General features: G+C 44.6%; 1 protein-coding gene across 5 annotated transcripts in view; it reads right to left on the bottom strand.

Moving 5' to 3' along the window:
• The window catches only part of LOC119187814 (tRNA methyltransferase 10 homolog B), a 109,229-nt gene that overhangs the window by 15,162 nt on the left and 69,331 nt on the right, over nucleotides 1-24,736 (bottom strand). For 2 of the 5 annotated variants that reach the window (XR_012887166.1, XR_012887168.1), the window contains exons 7-10: nucleotides 22,085-22,199; nucleotides 6,356-6,469; nucleotides 3,615-3,847; nucleotides 1,647-1,955 (exon numbers count right to left, since the gene is read on the bottom strand). Coding sequence is in view for 2 of the 5 variants with exons in the window: in XM_075878526.1 (XP_075734641.1) it covers nucleotides 6,360-6,469; nucleotides 22,085-22,199 (225 nt within the window). In the remaining 3 variants the exon portion in view is untranslated. Of the gene's footprint in view, nucleotides 1-1,646; nucleotides 1,956-3,614; nucleotides 3,848-6,355; nucleotides 6,470-22,084; nucleotides 22,200-24,736 lie in introns of those variants that run through there. The other 3 variants (XR_012887167.1, XM_075878526.1, XM_075878525.1) reach the window with 2 other exon arrangements.

A 24,736-nucleotide genomic window follows, 5' to 3' on the forward strand; every position in this document is an offset into this window, starting at 1 on the left:
AAACTAAAAAAAATGTAGGAGCGTTTATATATATATATATAAACCAAAAGAAAGATTAGTAAAGCTACGAAACATAGAAACGCTCGCAAGCTGGCTGGTTTCGCACGTGTCCTTCTCTTTTCAGGTATCACATTGTAACCATCGCAATGGCGTCCTTAACACGCTGGATGTAACGGGCAATATGTCATGCGAGCTTCCTGTACGGTACGGCTTTCAGTTCATTTCACTGGGCAGCCTTTTAACGTCAGAGGGCAAGGAAAACATGGTAAGGTGAGCCCCCGAAAATCGAGTTGAGGGTAAACATCCAGATTATTGTATTTTGATATCGCTATGCTGAATAAATATGCACTGCATGCGCTTATAGCTGCCGTTCTTGTGGCAATAAAAAAAATCAATGCCTAAGGGAAATTGCCTGAAGTAGCTCGTTAAGAAGTTCATTAGAAAATGGACCATTTCATTTCAATGTTTCTCGAATCCCCTTTCTAAGATCTCTAGGATGGCTTTTAATTATTCCCATTATTATGACACAAACTTAATTCGGGCATTTTGCCGGCAGTAAGCAGAATGTTAGGTGCTGCATACTCAGTGTACGCTCACATAATTACATATTTGTTTCCCAAATCATCATAAGAGAAGAGTGAATATAAATGTGTAAGTACAGTAGCAAAAATAATGCAGACAATAAAGGTAAAGGTAAAACAAAAAGCTTATTTGGGATGTACTTTACAAAAAGCATATTGCAGTCGCGAGACCGAAAAAAAAAAGTTCAGAGCACTATAGGAGATGTATGGTATGCAAGAGAACGATAACAAAGAAAGCACTTGTGCTAACAATCATATTATTTCAAGAGCTCTTTAAACAGTGCCAGCAGGAAGAAAGCTTGCCGCAATGGTCTAGTGGCTAAGGAACTCGGTTGCTGACCTGCAGGTCGCGGGATCGAATGCCGGCTGCGGTGGCTGCATTTTCAATGGAGGCGAAAATGCTGTGGGCCTGTGTGCTCAGATTTGGGCGCACGTTAAAGAACCTCGGATGGTCGAAATTTACGGAGCCCTGCACTACGGTGTTTCTCATAATCGCATGGTGGTTTTTGAATGTTAAACCCCACATATCAATCAATCAACAGCATGCAGGAAGAAAGCGGCATGATACGCCAAGATATCGTCTGATATAGACAAGTGCTTGTTCTATTAGATGCAGCATTAGTACCGGTGGGTCTATAGTTCCACGCTGGAGAGCAGCATCGCAATATGTCCGATCATCGCCGCACACATTGTGGTACGCGGCACTTACAAGTAGCTAAGGGCAAGTGTCATGGCTCTGACACAACTAAAAAGGGAAGAGATCTCGAAAACACAGCGTGGGCGAGCACGTGAATGTAATTTCTGTTGAGACTGCGTAAGCTATGTCGTGTTGCTCTGCTTCACCAAAAGGGACACGCACACCTCATCGCCTGCCCTGACTTGGATCTGGGCCGTGATTCCAACTATAGGGCTGCAGAAGTTGCATCTTTTCTTTTCTTTGACCTCTCTCTCTCTGCCCCGACAGGTGGAATAAGATGGCAAATTAAGCCAATTGATTAGGATTCATCGTGAGCTTGGGTTACACCGCAACACTAGAGACATGAACACAACACAAAGGACAGGGCGCTGACTACCAAATGATTTTTATTGAAACGTGAATTGTGAAACATGTATATAGCAAGTGCACAAAACAATGACATGCGCAAGGCACAAGGAAACATTCGGTCAGGGTCATTAAAAAACAGATTTGCAAGATTGACACAAACAGTCAATTTCCTTCTCATGCAGAAAAATAGACACTTCACTGATACAGTGATGTCACCAAGGTCTTCCGATTCGGAGAAAATTTTGGAGCAGCAAAATTTTCATTTTGAAGCACTTTGTAGCAGCAAAATTTTCTATTTTGAAGCAATCTGGAGCCGCTGACTTCGAATCCTGGAGAAGAAGCAAGTTGCATTTACATTCAAGGACATGAAAAATTATTCTGAGGCTATTGTGAAGAACTAAAAATATTTCGATTCATTGCAAATATCACAGCCAATCATCTTAGAAGCACTCCCTATTTTAGTTGATGATGCAAAAATAATGGCGTCATGCTATTGAGCATTCTGGAAAAGATCGTTCATTGATTATCTCTGTAGCAAATAAACAGAATACTGGTTGAATAAAATTGCACTTTATGAAATAGCAGCTTAAATACATCTATGTAGTTATCAGCAGATATGGTAGACAAACGCTGTGACGTACAATGCTAGAGACTCGCACAGTCCCAAGTGCATTTTCCTAACATGTCTTCAAGAATAACAAAAAGGTTTTTTTCTTTACAACTGATTAGACTGCTGGGCGTACTATGACCTCATGCAGCTAGTCTCAAAAAGCCAACCTCCTCCGTATCTCATCTCTGTGCTGAAACCACACACTATAACAAACTTTAGTTCCCTTTTGCAGCAATATTTCATGTGGCAAGGGGGTTCTGTCTATACTCCGAAAACCCCCTACGATGTCCTCTAAAAAGCAGTGCATAAAAAAAATTTCACAGGGTACCTCCTTATGCATATGCCTAAGACAACTCAAAGGCAAGATCCATTCTGTTTTTAATGGGAAAGCAATCATATGGACATTCTCAACTGGTTTTTGCCATTGCCAGGGGTGTAGCCAGAAATTTTAAAAAAGTGAGCAGGGGTGCACCTTGATCTGAAGGGGGAGTGGGCATGCAAAAGGTCATTTTGTGCTATATATGCCATGGCAAAAAAAAACATTTTGGGAGTTGGGGGGTGGGTCACGTTCCCAATGTGCCCCCCTCATGTCTACTCCACTGGCCGTAATGTTTTGTGTAATGTCCCAATCGATAACACATACCCCGGTGCATCATGTTTTACATGCGGATAAAAGTGCGCGAGCGGTGGTGACCAACGCAGCTAAAGCAGAGATAAGAGCTGACCTTTCTCCTTTGCAATGAGGGCGGATACGATAACATCACCTCGCGTGCCAGGCCTCCCATCGATTGTTACTCAAGCAAAGAGGAACACGCCACCTGTGTCCAAGGGACAGAAAGTATCGAGCAAGAAAAGAAGGTGGGGGGTGAGGCGTTATGAACTTTGACCTTAAGGGTGTGATCGCTTGCGCACGCACTATTTACGACTGCTTTACCCTTCTACCTTGTACTCAAAGCGAACAAACTATGCAAAAAATGCTTCAAAAATATCTTCAAAACGAAGCAATAAATGCGATGCCGTGATGTTCAGTTTTTTTAGGCGTCAGCTATTCACCCAGGAAAGTGAGGCGGACGTGTAACAAGGCATAGCCAATTCATAGGCCTTCCGACACTACAACAGCCAGCGATGGTGTCACTATAGCTGCATGTATTAAAACCGAATTGAGGCTGCTTCATTTAGGAGGCATGTCTTTATAAATGAGATGACATTTAAACAGAAAGCACGAGAGAATTTTCAATTCGGACCCTAGCAACTTCGAGTTCAAAAGGGCAGGGTCTTTTTGGGGGCTTTTACCACCACAGCAGTTTAAGGAAAAGGTCTTCTGTACGATAATCCATGCATAAAGTATATTAGAGGAAAAGGGTCAATGGGTTCTCACCATTTAGGTGTTCTTCTGCGAATGGGAAGCACTGAAAATTAGATCCCGATGGCCAGACGTACACGTGACTGACATTCTGGCAACATGCGTGCAGTTATTAGTGAAAATTGCTTTATTACATGTTGCGCAACTCTTCGAACAAACTATCAGCAGCGTTTCTGGAACGGATGATGCCCGCCGATAAATCGCCGCCACAGTTTCATGCTACCCATTGGACTAGATGTCACAAGCACCTGCGGAGAACACGTTTATTCGTTAAGCGGACTTATGCAACAGAGTTGCGTCGGCACCAAACATAGCATCGTGGATTTTAGGACGCACACGCAACCACAGTTTATTCAGCGAAACAAAATAGGTATGTGATTTTGACTTTGGCGGCCCTGATAACAAGGTGTACAGTCGATGTTTATGAAAAGGAACACGTAAGCACGTGGCCTACGCGCTCCGGCGGCTGCTGGCAGCGCGTTTAAGTGGGATCGAGAGCAAGCACAGCCTCTTTTCGCGTCATCTCGTGGCGAGCAAAACAAGCAGTCACTGGTGATATGAAACCAGCGGCCAGATTACAGCCCCTTCCCCCTTAAAGAAGATTAGGCAAGAGGCTTGTAATCGATTTGAAGGGAAGGGAGTTGCAATCTTGGCGCTGGTTCTATATTACCAATAAATGCTTGTTTTGCTTGTCGTGAGATGACGCAAATACATGCTGTGCTTACTCTCGCCCCCGCTTGAACGCACTGCCAGCAGCCGCCGGGGCGCACAGGCCACACGCTCCGGTGTTCCTTTTCATAAAAATGGGCACTGTACATGTATTGACGCACCTGTATTGGCGTGGCTATTGCCGGTGATAGACGCTCCCAAATCCGACTTTAGCACAGTTTGGCCCAATTTTCATAGATATTATTAGGATGGCACAGTAAATCTGATTTGGTTCATTTTGGCACAGTTGGTGCAGGAGCGAGATCACTGCTGATATAGCTCTTGTCTCCAATTGATATGTTGTAAGCCTCATCAATTTCTCTAGTCAACTGGTTCGCATGTTTAAATTGACGGTAGTTTTGTTACAAATGGAATGACACCCACATGACCTGCAGTGATCAAACAGATGAAGTCGCAAAACCCCTTGAAGTGATAGCTCATGCTCTCGCAGCCGGACATTGACACACCACTTCGTTTGTCCTATGTACTCCCCACCATATGATAATGGAATGACATACACAGCTTCTTTAACACCGGTGATGTAATTGTTCCTGTTATTTACAGTGCCTGTGCCTAGTTATTTACAGTGCCTGTGCCTATACCCTGCTTGTTGTTCAGAGCATTGTCAATCTGGGCAGATGCGACCTATCTTTTGTTTCGCAGAAAAACGAACATTGACGCCGCCCCTATAGAATTTATACGTTATAAGCCCGTGCGCTTGTCTAAGTACATAAAGAAACACTGCACTTTTTCTTTTTTCATCAGATTTACCATTATCACATCGAATTTTTATGTGCTTGATCTTACAAATGACATGTTCACATACAGATAAAACTACAGCATCAGGGTAACCCGCATCGATTAGGCATTTTACCTGATCACGAAATTACTGAGGCATATAACATATCAACTATAGAGACGAGAGCTGTATCAGTGAAGTGTCCGGTTTTCTGCATGAGAGGGAAATGGACTATTTGTGTTGATCTTGCAAATTTGTTTTTATGACAACGCTGCCGGAATGTTTCCTTGTGCCTCGTGCATGTCATGGTTTTGTGCATTTGCTTTATATATGTTTTACAATTCACTTTTCAATAACAATCAGTCGAGAGTCAGCACCTTGTTCTTCTTTGTGTTCGTGTCTCTAGTGTTGCGCTGTAAACCAAGTTCACACTGACTGCTGGTGTCGGATGAAAAGATAAAATGTCACTGCCCTTATAGTTTGATTCAGGTGTCTTAGTGACACCAGTACCAATAATAGCAGCGAAGTTTAGTCAGTGATTAATGTTTCACACGTTGTAGCGATGCGACCGCAGTACCTTGTATCTTAAGATGTACGATACATCATCAAATGTAACGGAAATACAGATACAGATACTCGTCTTGCGAAACGTATCGCGATACAGATACAAGATACCCAAAGAGCATCTAAGATAGTATCTCAATTCCATGTACCTTCGATCTGCCCAGCCCTGAAAATTACAAATGAAGTACACGATTGCAAGCTCTTTCCCTAACATTATCAATGCTTACCTAACTTATACTATGCATTCCAAGCCAATTCTCCCCTAGTCAAATTTCGTCGCAGTTGGCCTTTAAGTATAAGAGCTGTAGCGGGTAAGATGACTAATCATCTTCTCAGAACAGCAGCTTAAATAAATGTGAACAATACTCTAGGTTATACTTTTGGGAACATTGTCACTTGAGTATCTTTAGCATCCTTTGCTGCTGCAGGTTGTCCTGAGCCATGTTACACTGAACTATCCTCATTTTCTGCATAGACAGTTCTGAACCAACTTAATTCCCCTGCAGCTTCTAAACAATAATGAGCTCAAACTGGCTTGCAACTAAACAGCTATAATTATGGACATTCATTGGTTACAATGAAACGACCAGCATACAAGCTTATTTAAATGTGACAACCTAATGCAAAAAGTTAGGTGTAAACTAGAACCATGTCTCTTTTCATTGAAGTTACAATTAAATATACATGGTTTACAGTAGCATTTGTGTAGTGGAAGACAAAAAATCTAACAACACAAGACACTTACAAGGTTACAAGGAAGACTGCTTCTTGCAAAGGCCTGTCCTTTTTGGAATTACTTTTGCCAAAGAGTTGGCCCAGTCTCCTTGAGTCTCATGTACACTCAACAAGATGTCGAACACTGTTGAAAAAACATATAACACCGATTACAACATAATCTGCAAAAAGCCGTATATTAAACTGCAGCAACTGCAATATGCTTGTCACCTAATGTAAAAGCAAACCTGTAGCGTTCATGAAGAAGTACCAAGCAAACACCTCATAAAACTATACATAACCTAGTAAACTTATACAATATGAGGCTACCGCTGTCTGCAGGTATACCTATAACATACACACAAAAAATCAATAAAAATTTCAATATTACTGACTGTGAAATTGAGTACAGATGCCACGTTGCAGCCAGTCACCACCTGGCATCTATACCATCTAAGCCCGCCACACCATCAAGTGGCTCTTTACATGTTTGGCTGGCTGCTACACAGATACATGTGAATTTCACACAAGGCTCTATCATCTGTTCACAAGCATGGCAATGTACAGTCGGACGCACTGTCCCTCGAGAATTATGCTTTTTTTTTTCTTTTTAACCAAATGCTATCTGCTAGAAAACACTAGACTCATTACAAATTGTGAATGTCCGATGAACTCTGGCATCTGAGTTTCACACATGCTGGAGTAGACAAAATGGTGTCCCATGTGGACGCTGGATATTCAAAAGTGCCCCGACTTCAAGTGCAATTCGCCAGTTATATGAGCATAGCCTACATTGGCTAAAGCAGTGTACAATCACATGCTGAACCAGTTCAGTGAAGTTTGGCAAACATAGGCTTGGCTCTCGCATGACTAGGCCGTGCTTTGACATGAGACAGCCGGCAAAAGTCAGGTCCAGGATCATTACTTATGTTCTTAGAGTGAGCATTTTAGCACACACGGACACTATGCATTAGTTCAAGCGAATCTGTGTGTATTGAAATATAGTAAGTTGGAAACACTGGGCTACATGGACCACAGCACACAAAAATAAATACATTTCATTACTTTCTGTTTGGCTGTATTGAGAAAATAAAATTATATTATTCCTTTTTTTTAAAAAAAACATTGCTCTTGTGGAGCGAACAAGTTCGATGATTACAATAATACTCTCAAATGTGAGATTGGGCTATCGTGTGTTTTTATTTGGCAAAATATGAGGCAAAGAATTTGGGAGAGACATGCATACATGTCTCAGCAATGGTGATGACTCTATTTCAGTTACATGAATGGCAGGGTCATGTCTGTGGCAGTATTACAGGGACTTTAAAAAGAAAAATGATTTTTCTCCAATTAATTACTCTTCCATGGTACCAAAAACACCACGCTTGCAGGAAGAAGACACTTGGTAAATGAGAAAACACACAATAGGAAAATGTGAGTGGTGACGCCACCTTCAAGTTTCCACGCCCTTCGCTGTGACAATGCATATTTTTAAAGCACCCACTGAGGTCTATGTAGTTCCTAATCGACAAAAACAAAGCAAAGTATCCTCTGTGAGGGCCACTCAAGAGGTCATACACAACCTGTTACGTAGTTCTTAAGTACGTTTTTTATTGCTAGGTCCTCGCTTCTGTGGCATATGTAGAATTGGCGACATACGCAAAAGTATGCATTAAAGTTGCAATTTACATCATTTAACTACAGAATCATTTAAAGGTTGCTACTTAAAGCTGAAAAATGAAAACGAAATTCATTTTGCTTGGCGGTTTCATAATTCAGGCATTAAAAGGTCAAAACGAAACTTTGAACTTGATTTTCTTTTAAATTTTTAAACCTATGAAGGTGAAATTAACGACAGGGTTGTCTGAGTATGATTTATCAACCTAAATCGATTCACTGTTTTTCTTTAGTGTCCCTTTAAAGTACCATCTAGCATGGTGAACCTCTGTATTCTGGCAACAACTTCCTGAGCCTCTGCTTTGGCAGCTTGATTGGCAGCAGTGGCCAATGAAGCATTTCCTTAACTTGCACTACTCAATGTTCAGAAAGAACTCGTTGAGAGAGTATTGTATTATAATTACGAGAATGCTGTGAGTAGCTTGGTTGGCACAAATTATGTGTTGTGTAATACCCTGCACTGATGATGATGATATGTGGGGTTTAACGTCCCAAAACCACCATCTGATTATGAGAAACACCGTATTGGAGGACTCCGGAAATTTCGACCACCTGGGGTTCTTTAACGTGCATCCAAACCTGAGCCCACCAGCCTACACCATTTCCGCCTCTATCGGAAATGCAGCCGCTGTAGCCAGGATAGAATCCCGCGACCTCCAGGTCAGCAGCCGAGTACCTTAGCCACTTGACCACCGCCGCGGCGCTACCCTGCACTGATCCAGGCATGGGCATGTTTTACAGCAGTTTCAGCATGAAGATCTCCACTCGTGCAACATTTTATTTCCAATTGTGGTACCTGTTAACGCCGTCACCCCCCAACTTATCAACAAAGTCAGTAAGCGGACGATGAAGAGCTATTCTGATGCCATGTCAGGGATGTTCCAGATGTACCTCCACTCATGCAGCACTGCATTTCCTTAGTCATTACACACCTCCTCCACTTTCGTGCTCATGCTTCAGCTGTAACTTCCTTTGCTTTGCTTTCCCCTTGCTCTCTTTCATTCTCCCCTGAGCCAATACCACAGATTGTTCGCTAGGTTACATCGATGATGCAAAGTGCACTAACTAGTGCTCAAGAACTGTGCTCGAAAACTGGTCTTAGTACAGTCTAGTATGTGGGAATCAAGCATACCCTCCCATTTGACGCCTCATTCCACAGCTAGCGTGAGTGTTGGCTCCGTGCAGCTCTTGTGCCGGGAACATGGCCACCGTAGTTTCACTGCCAGGGTTTTTCGTCTGGCGCAAGCCGCACAATGGCTTTTCCTACACAAAGACATGTGTTCGAACATGTCCAGACAAGGCCTTTCCCTTGCATCACACTAGCGCACGTCACGGTGCTTCGCCGATCATCATTGACCACCCATGACAACCCCCTCTCGCATTAGCTTGCGTATGGAGCAGATGCTCACAGGGCTGCTGGAGAGGTGCACGCAGTGATTTACCAGGCGGCTTCTCATCCATGCACTGAGTTGCTACCCTCTGTGTAATAGCTGTAGCACCTGCCGGCAAGCGTACTCTCAGTCAGCCTTGCTGAGTTTTCCTTAATGGCCCGCAAGACCGTGATTGTCGCACTGTGCTTCAGTTAATAAACCCGTGTTTGTTGATGACTTGCCTTGAGTGCTATTTCTGCATCATATCGGAGAGTCAACAAAACCAGCCATTGCGTCTTTGTGCGAAATGGCAGTGGAGAACGTCCCATCCCTTTCCGGTCGCTTCTTAGGGTAAGCCTTTCACATACGATACTTATCTCCACATAAATGGCACTGAACACGGGGGGTGCCACCTAGACTCTGGAATCGATAGCGTGTCGTGCTGGACACGACTTTCCAACCACGCCAGCGCTGTTCATTCCCCTTATAATCGCTGGCCGAGGGTTTGCGGCATTACTGGATAGCAGGGCTTCAATCTTGTTGCTCGGCAAAGAGGTTATGACTTATTTGCGTGACCGCTCTGTCCACATTCGAGCTTGCGACACTGCCTACTATCTCGCCAGCAGTACCACCACTTCAGGTGGTGCTGAGCGGTTGGTTGTGCGCTGGGACAATCTCGCGTACGGACAGTGCTTTGTGCATCTCCCAGGTATTTCTGTGCCCGTGATTCTCAGTAACGACTTTGTAGCACATGGGTATAGTGATTGACGTCGCAAGCAGAGGCAACAGCAATGGCCCTTCTGGCGCTCTACGACCATTCACTACATTTGCAGTGGTCACGGCAGCCTGTAAGTCACTAGCTATCGAGAAAGCAGGTGGAGGGAATACAAAACGTAGCCTCCTCGGCTCATGTTTCTCACTCCGACGCCGACTGGCCGTTTGGTCAGCACAGCAAAAGAACGGTTCATGCATTCCGTTTTCTCTCGAGCATAACACTACCGCGGTGAACGAGGTCCCCGCTACGCCGATGACCACCGTGGTAAGCAGCAGCTCGAATCGCTCACTGCCGCATTTGTTCTGCAGCTTTTCAAAACGTGAGAAAGTGCGCCCGTCGTCGCTGTCGACTCTTTTCAGTGATATGCTCACTGAACGACCGGGTTGCACCTGTCTAGTAAACACCTGACTGCATAGGTCAGCAAACTCACTCATGAGTCGACTCACTCAGGCTCAGATCTATCCGTAAGCCTGAGTCTGAGTGGGTACGGGTGAATAATATTTTCGAGAGTTTGAGTCCAAGTGAGTCCTGATGAAGAAAAATTTGGTGAGTCTGAGTCCAATTGAGTGCAAAGTACAAAATATATTTCTTCAGTGAGGCACAAAGCCGAGGGCAGGTATGTGCCACAGGTGCTTGACAGCTCATAGCTACCCGTGAACGGCGAGAACTCACATGAGTAATTTTTAACGCTTGAACGTTAAAAAAAAAAAAGCTGACATCAGCAGCTTTGACCTGACAAAGGAAAATAATAAATCGAGGTCCCAGCAGGAATCAAACCCCAGCATTATGCATAGCAACTAAGTCTTCTACCACAGAGCTACACCGGACTTCGGAACTACTTTTCAAATAGACCCTAATGTTTGTGAAACGTCAATTATGATTGTAGTGCCGGCTAACCCATTTTATAAACATTACATATCTACTCCCATGATACAGCCGTCACATCAGGTTAGCGTTAATTGTAGTTAGGTGCCATCCTCTGAAGATGATTTATGTAGCAGTGTCCAGGGCTAATATCCTCGTGAGCAACAGCACTTCATATCAGCTTACAACTTCTGGTTTTCGTATTATCCATATTGCTGTTGGCATTGTTATGCAAGTGGAAACAAATGGTTATATAAAACATATGTGGCTGTTTAATGTATGCCTGTGTGTGCACTTGTACATATTTTTCGCACCAATTGTTAATGTTTCTCCAAATAAAAAGAATTACAAGACAGTCACCTTTTATGTGCAACCTTCACATAACCGATTCCTACAGCACTTGGGATCGGCTGAATTTTTCATGTTTTGACCAGACAGTCATAGTCGCCCGACCCTCTTACTCTCTGCTACTAACTTTGGTCTACCCCAAGAGTTAAAGAGGTGATCACCAATGCTCCCAGAAGAAGGCGGCTCGCTGGCTGACTCGATAGATTAGACAAGACAGGACAGAGAGATAGACACAGCTCAAAGTGTCTGCAGTATGCATAGAAATGTTCCGCCTTTAAAATCCAGAAGCTTGAAACATGTTCTTTCACTACTCCCACAGACAAAATGACTGGGACACGTACGAAGCATAAGCTTCCCTTTTTTTTGCATCAACACAACAAAATGGTACACGCTGCATATCATCGGACATCAATTTCATGCATGGAGTACAGTCGACGTCTGGTTTCCTGGATGCCCGAAATTCCAAACATGCCAGATTTTCCGGACTCATCTGTGGCACCATCAAGTTCCTTATAGAGTCAATGTATTAAGAAGTCCGAAATTCCGGATGCTTATACCCTTCGGCATCTGGTCTTTTTACTGTTTACCCACAACCTAAAGTCACCACCGCCGCCGCCATTTTGGTTGTTTTCATATCCTCAAACCCGCCATACTCGCATCGCAGGTATGGCCAGAAGCATCGCCGCCAACCGCCGAACCGCACCGCGGCCGCCATAACCTTGAAACAGCACGTGTCAATTCGTTGCCAGCCGTAGCTTAGCAGCTTAGCGAAGCCAAACCTCACTGTGTTCGTTCATGTGTTGTTTTGTCAGCTCTGCGGTCGTGTTTGCAGTTGATCGTTTGTTGCTGCATGCTATCTTCATTGATCATGTTTCCCGACCTTCAGTATCCACCGAGTTCCTAGCTGTTTGGTGCTGCACTTTCCGTCGAGTGGATTCACTGTTTACAGTGATGGCACTGACTACTCCTTCATCTTCGTCCACGCCTTCGAAGTGCACAAAGCCCCCTCGTAGGCTTACAATGGCAAAGAAAGCCGCCCTCATTAAACAGGTCCAACGTGGTCAGTCGCAGGCAAAGGTGGGGAGGGAGTTCAGAATTTCGAAGCAAACTGTTTCAGACTTCATGAAAAACAAGGCGATAATCTTGGAAGTGGCTGCCAAATCAACCGGGGCTGGAACGAAAAATGTGAGCCAGGGTGTTTACCCGAAGCTCGAGAAAGCATTCGCCGTGTGGCTCAGTGCCATGATCACTAAGAAAATCGCGATGTAAGGCAACATCCTGAAGCAGAAGGCGGAGGTTTTCGCGCTTCAGATGAGTGTGAAGGACTTCAAGTTCAGTGATGAATGGCTTCGCAATTTTCAAGAGCCGCAATGGCTTGAAGTTCAAAAAGATGCACGGGGAAAGCAGCGCCATTGAGAATTCCATTGTTGCCAAATATCGGGATGGAAAGCTGCAGTCCGTGCTTTAGCAGTTTCCACCTAATGATATTTTCAACTACAACGAAACTGTGCTGTTCTACAAGCTGCTGCCAGAGAAAACGCTTGCATTTGCTGGGGAAATTTGCCACGGCAGCAAGTACAACAAGGAGCGGCTCACTGTCGTTGTTGGCAGCAATGTGTCAGGCAGGGAGAAGCTTCTGTTACTAGTAATTGCAAGTCGAAACATCCAAGATGTTTGAAGGAGGCAGTGACTCTGCCTGTTCTCTATGAAGCTAACAAGAAGGCGTGGGTAACGCAGCAGTTATTCAAAGCGTATGTGCGCAAGCTGGACAGGAGGTTCAAGCAGCAAAATCGAAAAGTTCTGCTGTTTGTGGATAACTGCGCTGTGCATGGCCACATCAAGAACCTAAAGGCTATACAGATTGAATTTCTGCGGTCGAACACCACAGTAATCCTGCAGCCGATAAACCAAGGCGTGATTCGAAACTTGAAGCATCATTACAAATAACGCTTACTCGGCTGCATGGTGCTCTGCTCCGACAACGGGAAAAGCTACGTCGTTGACCTCAGGTCTGCCGCAAGCATACTAGCAGAATCGTGGAAGGCGGTTACGCAAGAGACTCTGCGGAACTGTTTTCGCCCCGCGGGCTTTACACTCGACGCCGAGACAGCCGTCTCGCCCCAAGTGGACAGCATGTGTGACGAACTGCCAGCCACAGATGTTGCCTTTGACGATCTGCGCGCTGCCGGCGTGTCGATTACAGCCGGAATAACCTTTGAGGGCTTCGCAGACGCTGACAAAGACCTCGAGCTATGTGCAGACTTGACCGATGGCGAAATCATTTGGCAAGTTACGAAGGATTCCGACGACTCCGACACCGAGAACAAAGAGCCATCTCCTACACAGCCAACGAGCTTGGATGATGCAAGCACTGATGACGCTGTCATTGGTGTAGAGCAGTAACATGACGTTGACTGAAATTGAGGCAGACATGATCGTGGGCAAGCAGAACGCCGTGCAAAAGAAAATAGGTGACTTCTTTTTGCCCAAGTGCTGACCTATGAGATAGCGCAGGCCACGTCAGATTTTTTTTTTTAACGGCTCTTTTCAAGGCCATCTAAACAATGCATTGGCTGAATTGCAATAGGAATCTTGTACTCCGGCCATTACCCTCTCCGTCAGCGAAAAATACCTACAAAAAAAGGTGCATTTTCACGTGCATTTGTTTTTCCGGACTGCCCGATTTTCCGAACGCTTTCGTGGTACCTTGAGGGTCCTGGAAATCGGACGTCGACTGTATATCGAAGGTGAGCCTCATCTTGTCATTCCATGACTGCACACTTCAGCAAAGTGATCAAGCTATATTTTATCACAAGAGTGCATTGCACAAGCATTTCTCCAAAACAATGTTGATTACTTCAGCTTCCAGAGCCAGGACTCCCACTGACAACTGACATCTGCTTCCACAATTATAATAAATGGCATACCTCAGGAGTTGAAATAACAAGTTTAAGCTACAGCAACAAAACCTCTGGAGGCTTTGCTGCAGTCACTCCAAAATTTGGCACGGCACTGGATGGAAGATACAAAAACACTGTGCCAAAGCAAAGTTCAGGAAACAGGAGCATACAGCTTCACGTGCAGCCATTAAAGTCTTCACAACAGGAAAGTCTCCATGGGTGAATGTAAACCACCGAGGAGCCATTGGCTGAGGTACGAATTTTTCCAGGTTAACAAAAAAACTGCCAGGCTCTGTACAGAATGCGCAGCACAGTTACAATGAAAGCTGGAAGAGTAACTTTTCTTGAGCCTTTTTTAAACCTCTTTGGGGTAACTGCTCCAAGCACACTTGCAAAGTACCCACTACACAACAAAGCATAATTTTTATGTAGTAAGAGACATCCACCATGCCATTCTTCAGAAGTGTGGTACCCGCAACACACTTGGAAATATTTATGTGCATTTTGTTGATGCTGTGGTTGATAATGATGAAAAACTATGTCCGAGGCTTCTGTAATAGATTGGAGCATTCGGTGACCCACTAGTTACACAGGTGTCATTGTGTGACGCCTGGTTGTTCCTTTGCTGTTCTAAAATGATTTATTACACACATTAACGCGATTCCTTACCTGACACGAAGCCTACCTAGGATCACTTTGCAACGGTGTTTCAAGCACCGGCACAGCTCAGTGATAGAAAGTGGGCTGGCATGCAGGGGGCCCGGATTTGAATCTCAATCTGCTCTTGGTGTTCTTACTTATTTAGATTTTTTTTTCTTATTTCACGTGATAATGGTTATGGACACTAGAGGTGGTGATGGCGGAGAACTACGGTGCAGAAAATGACTCGTTTGATCTCACAACAGCTTTCACTGTAAAACTAGTGAAGACTCTCAGACTGACCCCATGGCAAAAAATTAGGCTGTTTGATTTCTGTAAGGTTGTTGCATACAGAACTCGACGCTAATGGAAAATGCATATACGCATGCAAAGGCCACAGAGCCTCTGCTTTCATTCACACTGGTGTGCAGTGGCCATTTTTTTTTTAATAACAGCTAGACAACTCCTTCAAGATAAACAACACAATTCTGTACATGAAAAATTGCCAAAATAACATCTGTTGCATGGTACACCACATGATATAGTTGTGCACTCAATTAAGATGTATTCCATATCCAGTTAATGAATTGAAACTCGGATTACTTATATGAGAAGTGGGCAGTGGCAAGAAAAATTTTTGTCAAGAAACTTTATTCATTCATTCATTCATTTTCATTCATTGTTTCTGATGAACTTCTGATGAAGTTGAGTGAAGCGACCTTGCTGCTACAAAAACATTTTCCAACATAGACAATTAAAAAATAATGCAACGTTTCAAAGCCACAGGGCCTCACATTACCTTATATTTGCAGTCTGGCATTTTTTCACAAGATTAGAGTGAAATGTCGCTTCTCCAGTCACCACTAAGTAAATATGGCATGCAGTAGGAAAAGCCTGTAAGGTTTAAACCTGGATATAATGAAATTGATAAATGACCCCAAAATTTTGTTACAAACAAGTTTTCGTTATATGCAGTCTCAGCCCCGTCAAGGTGGCTTAGTGGCTAAGGTACTTCGCTGCTGACCCGCAGGTCGCTGAATCGAATGCCGGCTGCAGCAGCTGCATTTTCGATGGAAGCGAAAATGCTGTAGGCCTGTGTGCTCAGATTTGGGAGCACGTTAAAGAACCCCAGGTGGTCAAAATTTCTGGAGCCCTCCACTACAGCATCTCTCATAATCATATGGTGCTTTTGGGACGTTAAACCGCACATATCAATCAATATGCAGTCTCAGAAAAAAAATTTCGGGAAAAAATACAGAAATTAAACAAAAGGAGAACTAAAGGCACTGCTTACCTAGAACATTATATAGTGGCAAAAACTGTATTATTTGCTCAATCGCTCATTTGTGAGGGATGGCAATACTGAATGTTCTTAGGAAATCTATACAACAAACTCTGACAGTCTGGCCGTGGCCTCCAAGATGGCAGTCACTTTTCTGGAGCCTACTTTGGAGGCTACGGTCTAATGAACTCATAGCGTGACACAAGACGGCAAAGCTCATGACAAGTCAACGTCCAAAGATTCATCGTTTTTACCGGGGTCTCGGACAGTTTCCACCAGAACTTAATCTGACATGTCCTTGTTAGTGACGACACAATTTTCCGTCTAAAAAAATAATAAGAAAATCGTAAGGCTGTGCATCGTCAAGGGTTGCTCAATGTGCATGCAGAGTAGCCACGCAGGCATGCGCAGCATTGAAAATAAAAAGCAAATAACTTGGATAGCAAACATGATTTCGAAAAACGGTTTCTACATACAGCGCTAACTCGAAACATAACAACAAGAAGCAAAACATTTTCTTTTTTGGAGGTGCTACCTGTTGTCGAGTAAACGAAGTGCATTTCAGAGACTGCAACACAACTCTGTGCATCACATATTGCCAAAATGACATCTGTTGCATGGTACACCACATGTAATTGTGTACTCGTTTAAGATGTGTTCCATATCCAATAAAAACTGCCAGGCCTGCGGAGAACGCACAACGCCGTCACAGCATGAGCTGGATGAACGGCCTTTCAGAGCTTTTGTTCAACACTATTTATGTAATTGCTACAAGCATACTTGCGGGATACCCACTACACCATAAATCATTCTAATTCTTTAGTTGTATGGAGGCATTCACTATGCCATCCTTTCTCATTCTTCTGAGGAGCATGGTACCGGCTATACACATGCAAAGAATTCTGTGCAATTTTTTTATGCTGTGGCTGACGAAGATGATTTATGCCTGAACAGTTTGTATTGGGTTGGAGCATTTAATGACCCCCTTGTTATACACTTCCCATTGTGTGATGCCTTCTTGTTGCTTTGCTCTTCTAAAACACTTCATTACTCATATTAACATGATTACTTTCCCGACATTAAGACTGCCTAAGGCCCATTTGCAACAGAGCTTCAAGCACTGTGTGGCTCTGTGGTAGAATACTGGGCTGGCACGCAGGAGACCTGGGTTCAAATGATAACATATATTGTTCCCCCAGACTTAAAAATGTAACGCTCGCAGCAGTCTTCAGTTGTGCTCAGAAGGCTGCCGGCAAGGATCCCCTGGTGATGGTGGGTGATTTGAAAGCTCACAGCACACTCTGGGGGTACATGCGTGATGAGAAGCGTGGGCCCAAGCTAGCACAACTTGTGTCCACGCTGGGTCTCACTCTTTACACTGACCTTGCACATCCAAAGCGGGTAGGTAACTCCGTGACTCGGAACACATGTTTGGACCTTACCTTCACCAAAAACATTAGACATGCAGACTGGGCCAGCACCGAGGAAACCCTCAGTGGTGACCACTGCATACTCAACACCACTATCACAACCAAACCACTGGCAAGACCCTATGCCCAAGCCCGAATACCCGACTGGACAAAGTTCCGGAAAACCTACACTAATCTGGCCCCTATCAGCAAAACAGGTTACCACGCATGGTCACGAGAATTGGTCATACACCTTCGTTCGACGGAAACTCAAGTTCAACTTTTGGAGGCTATGCCGGAGGCAGACAACCACCTTCTTCACCTCTGGAAGGCACGGCACAGCCCTGTCAGTAGATGGCAGTGCCAAAAACACCATCGGAACCTTGAAATTTGCATTGCCGAGCTCATCTGACGAGCGGCAGAGTACGCGGCCCAGCTCGCCGACTCGAATTGGGTGGACCGATGCAACACGGCTGCTAGACAAATGTCCAGCCAGAGCACTTGGCGTCTCTTTCGACCCTTGATAGACCTGACTCAAACCAGAGCCGACACACAAAAACATCTCCAATGTATTACCCATGCCTTGGACAGAGATGCCTCAAAATTAGCATGCAAACTACGCAATCATTACCTCTGTGTCCGGCATGACACCAAAGGCCCAGCGTACTCCTATGCAGGTTCCGAGAAGGCAGAGCTGGATCAACCGTTCTAGCTGTATGACCTGAAGGCGGGCCTAACTAAAATAAGCAAGGAACGGCACCGGGAAGAGACAAAGTAACAGTGAAATTACTTTCCAACCTTCACAACCCGACCTATGACGCACTCCTCGCGCACATGAACTCAATCTGGCTTGAGAGGATACCCTTTCCAATTGAATGAAAGACCGCCCAGGTCACTTTCATTCCGAAAGCCGGCAAAGCCATAAACACGGACAACCTTCGAACCCATCTCTCTCACATCTTGTGCGGGAAAGCTGATGGAAACTATGGTGCAAGATCGCCTGTCTGAGTTTTTGGAAAACCACCACAAATTTACAGACACAATGTTCGGGTTCTGCCCACATCGGTCCGCACAGGATGTCCTGCTTCAATTAGACCGTGAAATTCTAAATCCTGTAGAATACCCTCTTAATGACAAGGCAGAGCTCGCCCTTGATTTGAAGGGGGCTTTTGACAAGGTCACACATGACATAATACTCAAGCACCCTTTCCAAATCAACTGTGGACACATGTTTCAATACATTCGACAACTCCTCTCTGATTGACAGTCATACATCCGAATAAAAGATGAACACAGCCCCTATCAATTAAGTACGAAGGCACCCCACAGGGTGTGGTCCTCTCACCCCTACTGTTTAATCTGGCTATGATGAAACTCCCGGCACAACTGGATAATGTTGAAGACATACAGCACGCGCTCTATGTTGACGATATTACCATACGGGCTAAACACGGATCAGTAGGAAACATAGAAGCCAACCTGCAGCAAGCCGCGAAGATCGTGGATGCCTACGCCCGCCGCTGCGGCCTTCAATGCTCCCCAACCAAATCAGAATTTGTGAACATCTGCCCCTCGGCAAAGTGCACTACCAATATTGAACTGTCCTATCAATATTGAACGTCGTGAGATCAGAGTACTGGGTCTGTTTATTCATAAACATCGCTGATGCGATACAACATTGACAAAACTGTGTAAAGTGGAGGAACAGGTGGGCCGCATGGTTCGTTGGGTTTCCAACAAGCGAAAGGGGTTATGTTGCAAAGATGCCTAGCAGCTGGCCGATGCATTCGTAAGCAGTCGAGTCTTGTACTCGGCTCCTTACCTCCACCTGGGCAAGTTTGACGAGAACACCCTTGAGGTGATTCTAAGGAATGTGCACAAGCATGCTCTTGATCTCTCAATAACCACGTCCAACCAGCGCCTTAAGGCCTTGGCATGATAAACATTTTTCCAGATCTCCTGGAGGCACACTTGACCACCCGACCACCCAATACACGAGACTTACGAACACTTCCTCGGGTCGCCGCCTATCAGCCTGACTACACATCTACCACCCATCAAAGACGGAAGAATGAGTACGCATCCCAGAAGTCTTGAGATACGCCCTGCATGTGCGCCCTCTTCCGGCCAGCATGGCACGTGACGACCACAGTGGCAGGCGCTTTGCTATGGGAATAAACACGGCATCTCTTACGTGAACCCCTCCAGCCCTCACCATAAGGGGTGGTACACAACTGCAGTCGTCCACCAAAACATAGCGGGGAATGGCCTCACATTCGGAACACAGGACATAACACGTGCGAAGAAAGTCACCATCGCGCTAGCTGCCACACATCAGGACTCACGGGTCATCATTACGGACTCAAGAGGGGCCTGCAGAAATATTCAACGTGAATACGTCCCATACCTGGCGTACCGCATCTTACAAAGCAGTAATTACGTCGAGGCCCCCCCGTCCCGTAGGATCATAGGGGCTCCAGCTAACACGGGCCTTGAAGGTAATGAAACGGCTGACGCCACTGCCCGCCTGCTTGCTCTTCGGATAATGCTTTCAGACTTTTCAGAACTGAATCCAGAACCTAATCTAGCCTTAACATTTCAAGAAATTACTGATTTATATCGATTCGGCTATGCAATTTATCATGAACCCTGTAAGGGCCTTACAAAGGCAGAGGAATGTTTGCTCCTCCAACTCTAAACCAAAACACTGCTGTGCCCGGCAGTTCTAAAATATCTCGATCGTGCCTGTACAGGAAAATGCCCGCACTGTGCGGAGAAGTCTTCCGACATCTTTCACATGATGTGGGCATGCCAGTCAACTTCGCGCCTCACCCCAAAACCAAAGCCCAACCGGGAGCACTGGGAGGCAGCCCTGCTCAGCTGTTTTGACCTGGCAAGCCAGAAGGCCCTGATCAATCGAGCTCGAGTCGCTTTGGCTGCCAATGGACTTCTGTAACGAGGAGCTCACCTAGTGTGTGTGAGGGGTGGCCTGCACCAGGCCATCTCCCTCCTACTCCCTGTAATATATATATATATATATATATATATATATATATATATATATATATATATATATATATATATATATATATATATATATATATATATATATATAATAAAGTTTTTTCTCTCTCTTGTGTTTGTGCTGCTTTGGCACTGTCTCTAAAGACAACGCATTCAAGACGCGTTTGTGCTACATTGAGATCAGTGGCAACTTCAAGTCAAGGAGCATTTTTGATTACTGTAGCGAATTTCCATTGTCTATTCATTTTCATGACAAAAACTTATGCACATACTGAAGGACACTTTTTTGCTTACACCACTAATAGCTGTGCTTCTTTACTTTTTGGCATTGAGCTTCATAGAATAACACCTAGACAGAAATCTGGCACTAGTGTCTATGCGGGCTCCTTCAGTGGCACTTGCACCCTCCTAGTAATTATCTGGTAAGTACAGCCTTCGAATCTTCTTCGAATGGATCACGTTTTTGAGATTCACGACGCTTGTTTGCCGAGTGTAAAACAAAGTGATATGAAGTTATATTTATCTGAAAATTGTTTCATTTTTTTATATGCAAACTTTATTGCAAACATTTTTTGTGACTATGAGGCAGGAGTGAAACCTGGACAAATTGAGCCACCAGGGTAGCGTTCCTCTGCCATTGTGTTCCACATTGGGCATCAAAATAAAATGAATTATTTTTTTACAACACTTAAAAACAAACGCGCTTCTTTTCCCCCTCGAAAATGTGCTTTATCTATTTATGGAAATAACAGTACAGTATTAATTAAGAAACACTTCACGTTTCGTCTGCTGCAGTGCCAAGCGCGTCTGTCCAAGTGGTCTACCCCCAACGCACCTCTCATTTTATTGCGAAGTCAAGTCAGAAGAGCGTGACAGTGCATCTACTTCATTTCGCCGTCGTTTTGCAGTTGATTTAAATGAGTTTTGGCAAGACGCACCAACAAAAAAATGTGAACACGTTGTAATCGCCTGCATTGGCATGGGACACTACATCTATGCACAGCCGTGAGTGAACGACGCTTCGCTTAAACTGTCGAATGCAACTTATACAGCTCCAACGTCACAGTAAATTGAGAGACCTAGGGGTGTTCAGTTTCTTTAAACAAAAAAATGTGCTGCTTCAGTGCTTTCCACCCACCCCACCACCCACTCTGCACGAAGAACGAAAATGAAACTGTAGAAAAAGATTCATAGACAGTTCGCTAGCCAACGCGATACCACCTGAAGCATGTACTTCCCATATTTCCCATGAGGGTACACAATCGCAGCACCAGATTCCTCTGTAGCTATTATTGTATGGAAACTCTATGCTTTTTGTAGATGAAATACAATAAGTTTTTGATTTGACATTAGAATGTACGTATAAAGTTTTCCTCTATTCGGTTCAAAATATGTACCATTCAAACACCATTCTATTGAAGAGGACCAGGTATATGAAAATGAGCGATGAAGTCAAATACTTGGTTACCTACCCTGATTGACAGTAAGAATCTTGCAGCCTGTACCCCCACAGCGCTCCATAAATTCATCAATTGGCAGCTGTGCACACTGTATGCCTTCTGCATATGCACTGCTCAGGCTAACGTTCTGCGCAAAAATAAGCACCACAGAAAGGAGTTTAAAAAGCTACACATGCTTCAAGAAATAGTTGAGCTTCATTTACAAAACAGACATTTCAGAATCTCAACTTAACTTAAAGGGGTCATGCACCACTTTTTGATGTAATCCTCAAATGCCCTCTGTATCAGAGTTTATTGTCTCATGAACAAATTGCCACAAAAATTTTTCGACTCTGTCAAAAATGAGCGTAAGTACAGAAGTTTGTTGTGTGCTTTCGGCACTATTCATCTTTCTTCGTCATGACCAGTGTGCTGGAAGCTAAGCAGGAAGGAATGGCACAGTGGAAAGAAATTACGCAAGTGTGCAATAGGAACTTGAGTGGGCGTGATGAAATGCAATCACTCCTTTCCATTGTGAATCCTGTACACAAGTGCGTCTCACAGTGAAATGTTAGCAGACTATGGAATGCAGCACTGGCATGTGGTGGCAGCCCATCACAAGAAGCACAGCTGATCCAAATGCCACTCTTGATTTATGTTAGCTATTGGCCAATAGCATGCTACCAGCTGTATGGAATCAAACACTGGCCGCCTGCAACTTCGAAGTGAGAGAATACAAGCCTCTGTATCAAAAGACAACGCCCGAGAAAATAGCAACTTCTTGCTACACCGGCAACGTCAGCTTGTCATGCACGACTGCAAGATTTTCCTGAGATGTTCTTAGCAGTGTGTGCTACCCACCGAATGTATTTTGCCACCAAGCACAAGAGGTAAATCATGGCCCCTTTAAAAAGACCCTGAAACTTTTTTTTTTAGTCTTGTCAGCGTTTAGGCTAGAGCATCATGAAACTATTTGCACCTGGAAGTTAGAGACACACCATGTGCCAAGGCCATTATAGACAATTACATAATACCCTCCTCCTTGCTTCCTGAACTCATGCCACATTCTGGCATCACTGGCAATGGCACAGTTCTCACAAGTGCACTCGATGATTTGAGCTTTGCCCAGCCATGACCAACGAGATTGCACGCCAACAGGTTGCACGCAATCTCGGAGACCACAGTGCAGTGGGTCCAGCAGCATGCACGCCTTCTGGCAATAGAGACGATGATCAAGAAGTGGTCGGTATCTGCTTCAACAGGTGCCGCCTCTCTACCAGCCGACCTTACTTCCACACATTCCACACCAAATCAGATCAGCAGCCTGTGTGACGTCGCACTTCCAGCGGATGCTGTACTGTGAACGAGCGGCTGAAAGCGTGTTTGGCTGAGCCGCAGTGATTCACAGTGATCTGCAGCTTTAATGCATTCTAATAAGCTACAGAGTTTATGCAGAGAGCTTAAATCAGTCTGTAATGGCCCTTGGGACTTGGTCTACCAGCCTAATGCATTTGTACAAATTCGTCAAAACCCTTTCATGGTCCCCTTAAAGCTTTACCAAAAATTATACTCGGGTCCTAAATACAATAGTGGCAAATAAATGCTGGTTAATAAAACAACTACCACATAGCATACAGTGTTGTCTAACAAGTATTTTTAAAGTGTACGTAACTGCTACCACATAACAGTTATATGTGCTATGTAACAGATACATTTGGTTCAGCATTTAAGAAGGTGGTGCCATCAAATTTCAAGGCTATAAGAAGCCTCATGTTAGTTTCCTCTGTATGCAAGGAGGCTCCACATGAATGGTCAAACACAGCAAATGTTTAGAACATACAGTCGAACACAGTTCTATCGAACCCACATATATCGAATTTTCGGGTATATCAAACTCGCAAGTTATCCCCTTGAAATTCCTTTGTAAAAGAATAGAAATTCACATGTTTATATTGAACGGTATTTTTGCCCACCTTCGAATATATCGAATGCTGTGCGAGCTGGAAGGTGCGCTTCAGCACTCGCCCCCCCCCCCCCCCCATCTCCCTCCACAGTCTCTGCGGCAGCCCGGCTCCGCAAGCAAGTTAGAAGGCGCACTTTGGCACTTGCAGCACCCAGCAAACTCTGCACGTCACTGCGCGTCACCACGCCTCCGCCAAAACACGAAACCCTTGAAAAAAGGTAAGGGCTAGTGGGCTCTAACTTGTGGAACAGTTTTTTTTTTGGTTCTCTTTCTCTCTCTCATGTTTTATCCATATACCCATCGGCTCGAAGAGCAGGAATGAAGGAGCACGTCATCCTCTCGTTTTTTTTATGTTTTGTTGCTCTTTTGCGAGTTTTGATCACCCAACTACGGCTCACACCTTTTGCTGTTGCCCTCGCAGGTGGCCGTCACCTCGCAAGCGCTTTTATGCTACTGCTGTCGCGTCGCCTACGTACCACTGCATGTGCAACATTTCTCTTTTGCGTGCGTAGCATGCAAAGCCGCTGAGGACTCCTTGAATTATCGACTTCTTGTGTAGCTATGGCCAGCTTCAAGAAGCGCAAGACCCTTGACTTTGCAAGGAAGTTGAAAACTACTCAGCGTGTTGAGGCGGGCGAGAAATGTTCGGCCGTTGCGAACGACTTTGGGATACCACGGAGCACACTGAGTACCTTGTTGAAAATCGGTGGAGCAGCAAATGT

This window comes from Rhipicephalus microplus, chromosome X (assembly GCF_043290135.1).
Source record: "Rhipicephalus microplus isolate Deutch F79 chromosome X, USDA_Rmic, whole genome shotgun sequence".
NCBI lineage: Eukaryota > Metazoa > Arthropoda > Arachnida > Ixodida > Ixodidae > Rhipicephalus > Rhipicephalus microplus.